The 7,561-nt window shown below is 49.7% G+C and overlaps 1 protein-coding gene across 6 annotated transcripts in view; it reads left to right on the top strand.

Annotated features, from left to right (window-relative positions):
* The window catches only part of EZH1 (enhancer of zeste 1 polycomb repressive complex 2 subunit), a 53,112-nt gene that overhangs the window by 38,447 nt on the left and 7,104 nt on the right, over nucleotides 1-7,561 (top strand). For 3 of the 6 annotated variants that reach the window (XR_002729973.3, XR_002729974.1, XM_023204045.3), the window contains exons 16-20: nucleotides 1,391-1,569; nucleotides 2,391-2,486; nucleotides 2,889-2,970; nucleotides 3,756-3,836; nucleotides 4,595-4,679. Coding sequence is in view for 4 of the 6 variants with exons in the window: in XM_023204045.3 (XP_023059813.1) it covers nucleotides 1,391-1,569; nucleotides 2,391-2,486; nucleotides 2,889-2,970; nucleotides 3,756-3,836; nucleotides 4,595-4,679 (523 nt within the window). In the remaining 2 variants the exon portion in view is untranslated. Of the gene's footprint in view, nucleotides 1-1,390; nucleotides 1,570-2,390; nucleotides 2,487-2,888; nucleotides 2,971-3,755; nucleotides 3,837-4,594; nucleotides 4,680-4,960; nucleotides 7,292-7,561 lie in introns of those variants that run through there. The other 3 variants (XM_023204043.1, XM_023204044.1, XM_023204046.2) reach the window with 3 other exon arrangements.

The raw sequence follows: 7,561 nt of genomic DNA, 5'->3' as shown, positions 1-7,561 counted from the left end.
TGTGGGATTCTTTTTTTTTTTTTAAGTTACAGCCCCAGTTTCCCTTTTCTGGATACTGTTTAAAAAAAATTTTTTTTTCTTTTTTTTTTTTTTTGAGACGGAGTCTCGCTCTGTCGCCCGGGCTGGAGTGCAGTGGCCGGATCTCAGCTCACTGCAAGCTCCGCCTCCCGGGTTTACGCCATTCTCCTGCCTCAGCCTCCCGAGTAGCTGGGACTACAGGCGCCCGCCACCTCGCCCGGCTAGTTTTTTTTTTTTGTATGTTTAGTAGAGACGGGGTTTCACCATGTTAGCCAGGATGGTCTCGATCTCCTGACCTCGTGATCCACCCGTCTCGGCCTCCCAAAGTGCTGGGATTACAGGCTTGAGCCACCGCGCCCGGCCTAAAATTTTTTTTTAATTCAGTGTATGTGATTGTGATTCTGTGTATGTCTATTTTCATTTAATAGCTGGAGTTTTAATATCAGGTAGAAGACGGGGCCTGGATGTCAGCAGAGACATCCGGGTACTTATCTTTCACTTCTTATCCCACCATGCCCTTCCCAACTCAAAGCTGAGCAGTTTGATGGCAGTCCCCAGAGCTTGCAGAACTTGGTGCCCAGGCGGTTTTGCTGGAGGAAATACCTTCTAACCCATAGCAGATAGTGATCTTAGCCGCAGCAGAGAAGTGGTTGTGCTGGGTTGGGCAGTGGGTGGAGAAGGATGGCATAGAACGGATGCATTCTGTTTTCAAAATGATACTTGTTTTGATGGTGACATTTTGCCAGTGAAAAGCACTGATTTCATTTTCTCTGGGGTACTCTCCACCTCAGCAGGAGGGAGAAGTTTGTTGGGGAAATCTCTAGGGGACACTTACTATTATACCTGCTTTTTTTTTATTTTTTAAATTTGTTTGAGACAGGATCTCAGCTCTGTTGCTCAGGATGGAGAGCAGTGGCACAATTATGGCTCACTGCAGCCTCAACCTCCCTGGCTCAAGCAATTCATCCCCCCACATCCGTCAAGGCTGGGACTGCAGGCATGTGCCACTACACCTGGCTATTTTTTTTTAAATTTTTGTGGAGACAGGGTCTCCCTATGTTGCCCAGCCTGGTCTTGAACTCCTGGGCTCAGGTGATTCTCCTGCCTTGGCCTCCCAAAGTGCTGGGATTACAGGCATGAGCCACCATGCCTGGCCACACCTGCTTTTTTGACTCAAAGGCATGAATGTTTGAAGCACTCAGTTCTCTATGGACAAAACTTGTGTATTTGATTATTGGGAAGGGAGCTTCCTCTTATTTTGCCAAACATCCTTGAACACAAAAAAATTACTCCTTTGCCGTCTCTTGAGTCAACCACAGGCCCCAGTATTAGCTTATTTCCCTTCTAAGACTTACCTGTCTTCCCTTCCCAGGTCAGAATCGTTTCCCTGGCTGTCGCTGTAAGACTCAGTGCAATACCAAGCAATGTCCTTGCTATCTGGCAGTGCGAGAATGTGACCCTGACCTATGTCTCACCTGTGGGGCCTCAGAGCACTGGGACTGCAAGGTGGTTTCCTGTAAAAACTGCAGCATCCAGCGTGGCCTCAAGAAGGTGAGGCCTTTCCTCAGGACCCCACACCAGATAAAATGGAGGGAGAAGGAAGGAACGGTCCCAGGCATTCTCTTTCCACTGGTTCTTTTGAGGCTTTATATGTGAAAGTGCTTGATAAATCCTAAAACACACATATTTACTGAATTAATAAAGGCTTCAGTCCCAGCAGGGTTTAGAAAAGTGGTTCCTGGCCAGGTGCGGTGGCTCACACCTGTAATCCCAGCACTTTGGGAGGCCGAGGCTGGCGAATCATGAGGTCAAGAGTTCGAGAACAGCCTGGCCAACATGGTGAAAGCCTGTCTCTACTAAAAATATAAAAATTAGCCAGGCATGGTGGTGCACGCCTATAATCTCAGCTACTCAGAAGGCTGAGGTAGGAGAATCGTTGAACCCAGAAGGTAGAGGTTGCAGTGAGCCGAGATCACATCACTGCACTCCAGCCTGGGACAGAGTGAGATTCCATCTCCAAAAAAGAAAGAAAAGTGGTTCGCTGAACTGGCCAGACAAAAAGGAGCTGAGAGGTGTATGCACCTTTGGTGACGTCTATGTTTACCTCACACATCGCAGTGAATTCCTACAGACTAAGGCCCAGGAGGGCTCCATGGATAGGGGAAGAGATATCCTATTTCTGTTCATCACCACTTCCCATTTTCTTTTCTCCCCCAAGCAGAACAGAATGGCTTCAACGTTTTTCTGCTTTCAGATCCTCTTAACACTTACTGGTTCTTTCCACCCCACCCCCACCACACACGTGCACATCCAGCACGCACCCCCTACTCTTGCACACCCTGTAGTCTGAGACTTGGCCCCCTCTTCCCCAGCACCTGCTGCTGGCCCCCTCAGATGTGGCTGGATGGGGCACCTTCATAAAGGAGTCTGTGCAGAAGAATGAATTCATTTCTGAATACTGTGGTGAGGTGAGTGCTATAGTTTTGGCCCACATTCTTACTCGGGGGAGACTGATGAGAAACTCTGATTTTCTGTGGGCCAGGCTTCTTTGAATTAATCTCTAAATAACTCAGCTGTGTTCTCACATGGCCTCTTGGGGAGATCCCACAGAACCGTTTGCAGTACTGAAACCACTGTTCAACTCTTTGGCAACTCCAGACACGAGATGAGGGGGGCTGTCTTCAGCCTTCAAACTGGTCGGCCTGGGTGGGAATTGGAACAGCATAACTTGAGCTTGCTGTCTTATGATTCGCTTCGTGATACTCAGTAAACACCCATATGAGACACCACCCAGCCCTTTCTGGGGACAGGGCACCGCGCCCTGAGCAGGCAGCCTGATACTCCTATTTGTTATTTGTCTATCTCTCTAGCTCATTTCTCAGGACGAGGCTGATCGTCGCGGAAAGGTCTATGACAAATACATGTCCAGCTTCCTCTTCAACCTCAATAATGGTATGAAGTCTCTTTGTCTTGTTCCAAGGTAGTCTTTTTTTTTTTTTTTTCTTTTTTTGAGACGGAGTCTTGCTCTGTTGCCCAGGCTGGAGTGCAGTGGCATGATCTTGACTCACTGCAACCTCTGCCTCCTGGGTTCAAGTGATTCTCCTGCCTCAGCCTCCTGAGTAGCTGGGACTACAAGCACCCGCCACCATGCCCAGCTAATTTTTTTTGTATTTTTAGTAGAGACTGGGTTTCCACCATGTTGGCCAGACTGGTATCGAACTCCTGGCCTCAAGTGATCCACCCGCCTCGGCCTCCCAAAGTGCTGGGATTACAGGAGTGAGCCACTGCGCCCAGCCCCAAGGTGGTCTTTCTACCAGATCGCCCTTGCTGTAGTCCAAATGTAGATCAGCTCCAAATCTTCCAGCAGATGCACAGAGCAAGGGGGCAGGATCACACTCGGGGATCCCACAGGCCACAGTGCCCTTGCTTTAGAAGAACCTCCATTTCTGGGTTCTGTTCATAGTAGGAGCACTGAGCGCCTTTACCTGAGAAATCTCCCTGCCCGGTAGATGAGAAGATCCATAATTCAAAGAGGGGGGACCCAAAAGGAGAGCTCCCACACAAGGCTGAATTCTGAGGCTGCATGCTTTCCTCTGCTTCTGTTAGCACACTGGGCTTCAAAATTCCCATCAGACTAAAGTGTTTGTTACTATTTAATTGATTTTAAATTCAGGCTGAGAAGCTGTGGAATTGCCAGCGTGCTCATGGTTTTCCTTGATTTACTTTACTTCATACAGATTTTGTAGTGGATGCTACTCGGAAAGGAAACAAAATTCGATTTGCAAATCATTCAGTGAATCCCAACTGTTATGCCAAAGGTGAGTCCCAGTGACCTGGGAGGTGGGGTGGGCGATGGATGCCTCTTTAATGTGATTTCCATCCATTGTTGAACCTTTTCCATAGCTGAGCTATTTTTTGTCCAAAGATAATCATGATTAATGTCTGGGATCATTTTAGGCCCCTCTCAATCTTAGTTTTATAATCTGCTTTTTTCAGCGAATACATCGTTAACACTTTCCCACAAACATGATTTAACCAGCCTGAGCAACATAGTGAGACCCATCTCACCAAATAATAATAGGCTGGGTGCGATGGCTCATGCTTGTAATCCCAGCACTTTGGGAGGCCGAGGCAGGTGGATGACTTGAGGCCAGGAGTTCAAGACCAGCCTAGCCAACATGGTGAAACCCCATCTCTACTAAAAATACAAAAATCAGCTGGGCGTGGTGGTATGCACCTGTAGTCCCAGCTACTCAGGTGGCTGAGGCACAAGAATCACTTGAACCCTGGAGGCGGAGGTTGCAGTGAGCCAAGATCATGCCACTGCACTCCAGCCTGGGCAACAGCAAGACTCTGTCTCAAAAAAAAAAAAAAAAACCCACTAATAATAATAAAGATAATTTTTCTGCCATACTAACAGATCTAAAAGCCTAGAGGCAACTACTATATTGACTACTTTGTAATTCCACTTAATTCATGTTTTCACTGGGAATTTGGAGAAAATCAACCCAGAAGCCTACTGGTTATTGACTTGGAGTTGGGTAGGAACCTAGCCTTGGGTTTATCCTGCTTGCAGTGGTCATGGTGAATGGAGACCATCGGATTGGGATCTTTGCGAAGAGGGCAATTCAAGCTGGCGAAGAGCTCTTCTTTGATTACAGGTGAGGTGCCAGTAATGGTCCTTGGGTTGTGGCCCTGGAACTGGAAAGAGTGGCGTTGGAATAGATTTGGAGGCTCAGGGAGGGTAATGGGGATGGAGGAGAGTCTCCCAGTGAACAAGGCTGTGTCCCTTGTTCTGATATCTGGTGCCTTGCCTCAGAAGTGGGACCGTTGTAAACAGCCGTTAAGGAGTGGGAGGGGAAGTGAAATGGAAGGGGACTCCGCCTTTTCAATCACAAAAGTCATGAGAGTAACCTGGTTCCTCCTCCCTGCTCTGGGACAGGTACAGCCAAGCTGATGCTCTCAAGTACGTGGGGATCGAGAGGGAGACCGACGTCCTTTAGCCCTCCCAGGCCCCATGGCAGCATTTATGGTAGCGGCACTGTCTTGGCTTTCATGCTCACACCACTGCTGCTCGAGTCTCCTGCACTGTGTCTCCCACACTGAGAAACCCCCTACCCACGCCCTCTGTAGTGAGGCCTCTGCCATGTCAAGTGGGCACAAAACTGTCTCAATGAGAGGGGAGACAGAGGCAGCTAGGGCTTGATCTCCCAGGAGAGAGTTGCAGAAATGGGAGACTTTCTCTGGCCTCAGAGGAAATGAGCACAGGCTGGAGTAGATGACTTATGTGTGATTTAATGTCGGCTCCCCAGGTTGTGGGCCTCAGGAATCAACTTAGGCAGTTCCCCACAAGCACTAGCCTGTAATTGTAGCTTTCCCCATCAGGCGTCCTTATGTCATTGGGGTGCAGGCAAACCTCTGTGATCCTAAGACCTGGAGAGGACAGGCTAAGTGAAGCGTGGTCCCTGGACCCTACAAGTGGTCTGGGTTAGAGGTGAGCCTGGCAGGCAGCACTGACTGAACTCAGAGGTAGACGGGTCACCTTACTACCTCCTCCCTTGTGGCAGGGCTCAAACTGAAAGAGTGGGTTCTAAATACAGGCATTCAAGGCTTGGGGAAGGAAAGCTATGCCATCCTTCCTTGGCCGGAGAGGGAGAACCAGCCAGATGATAGTAGTTAAACTGCTATGCTTGGGCCCAGGAGGCTTTGAGAAAGCCTTCTCTGTGTACTCTGGAGATAGGTGGAGAAGTGTTTTCAGATTCCTGGGAGCAGACACAAGTGCCCAGCTCCTCCAAAGTTCTGGCTTAGCAGCTGCAGGCAGGCATTATGCTGCTATTGAAGAAGCATTAGGGGTGTGCCTGGCAGGTGTGAGCACCCTGGCTCGCTGGATTTGTGGGTGTTTTCAGGCCTTCCATTCCCCATAGAGGCAAGGCCCAACGGCCAGTGTTGCTTATCTCTTCAGGGTAGGCGGGCACAGGCCTGGACTAGAGAGGAGAAAGATTGGTGTAAGTAATCTGCTTTCCTGTCTGTAGTGCCTGCTGTTTAGAAAGGGTGAGTTGGAATATGTGTTCTGAGTTGGGTGAGGGGCTAAATTGCACGTGTTTAGGCTGGCATCCCGTGTGCAGGACATACTGGTGGAGGGTATGTAAAGTGGGGGAAGCAGCAGGTAGACCACCTGTTCCAGGCTGTGGTGCCACCCTCTCTGGGATTCATGCAGAGCAAAGCACTTTAACCATTTATTTTAGAAGGTCTAGAGATTGGGGTAGAGTTTGGGCTAAGGTCTCTAGGGTCCCTGCCCAAATCCCACTCCTGAGGGAGGGGGAAGAAGAGAGAGCGGGATATTCTCTTCCAGTCCTGTCTCATCTCCTGGGAGAGGCAGAGGAGCGAGCTTCACACAGAATTTCATGTGAATGGGGCCAGCAAGAGCTGCCCTGTGTCCATGGCAGGTGTGCCAGGCTGGCTGGGAACAAGGAATAGTGTGCTGGGTAGAAAGGGCGTGGGCAGGTATAGATTGGCCTGGGAGTGTTATAGTAGGGAGCAGGTTTCTTCCTCCTTTCTGAGACTCACAGCCCCCCTTCTTCCCACTCCACTGGTTGTCCCATGAAGGAAGCAGTGGGATTCCCCCTGACCCAGCTGCCTCTTAGGGTTTGGTGTGAGACATGCACACACACTCACACGCTCGCTGTCACTCACCACACTGGAGGGCACACATGCATCCCGCACTCAGCAACTCCTGACAGAAAGCTCTTCCCACACAAATAGGCCAGGCCCCAGCATGATTCTGAAATCTGCATCTGCCGTGGTTTGTATTCATTGTGCATATCAGGGATACCCTCAAGCTGGCCTGTGGGCTCCAAATCACTCATAGAGGAGAAAACCAGAGAAAGATGAAGAGGAGGAGTTAGGTCTGTTTGAAATGCCAGGGGCTGGCCATGAGGAATAGGTGAAAAAAAACTTCACCAGCCTTTGAGAGACTAGACTGACCCTACCCTTCCCTCAGTGAGCAGAATCACTGTGGTCAGTCTCCTCCTGTCCCAGCTTCAGTTCATGAATACTCCTGTTCCTCCAGTTTCCCATCCTTTGTCCCTGCTGTCCTCCACTTTTAAAGATGGGTCTCAACCCCTCCCCACCACGTCATGATGGATGGGGCAAGGTGGTGGGGACTGGGGGAGCCTGGTATACATGCGGCTTCATTGCCAATAAATTTCACGCACTTTAAAAGTCCTGTGGCTTGTGACCTCTTATCTGAATAAAGTGTTAGAATCCATTTTGGCAAGCTGTGTACTGTGTGCTTTGGGGCTGGACGGATCCAGGGATGGGGTCCAGGAGCAGGTCGGGCCAAAGCATCAGCATTCTGATCCCCATTTACCCACCGAGATCTGGCAAAGGGGGAGATGGGGGGTCTGGCAAGAGCCAGTCAGTCAAGCCCCTGGAAGGTGATGCAAGGATTCTGAGAGCTCCTTCTAGAAATTCCTGACCTCTCAGGTTAGTTCCCTTAAAATCATCCCACTTATCCCCTAACCACGACGCCAGCTACCACACA

This window comes from Piliocolobus tephrosceles, chromosome 16 (assembly GCF_002776525.5).
Source record: "Piliocolobus tephrosceles isolate RC106 chromosome 16, ASM277652v3, whole genome shotgun sequence".
In the NCBI taxonomy this organism is placed as follows: Eukaryota; Metazoa; Chordata; class Mammalia; order Primates; family Cercopithecidae; genus Piliocolobus; species Piliocolobus tephrosceles.
The sequence above is the reverse complement of the archived record's forward strand: the minus strand, read 5'-3'. Positions and strand labels throughout refer to the sequence as shown.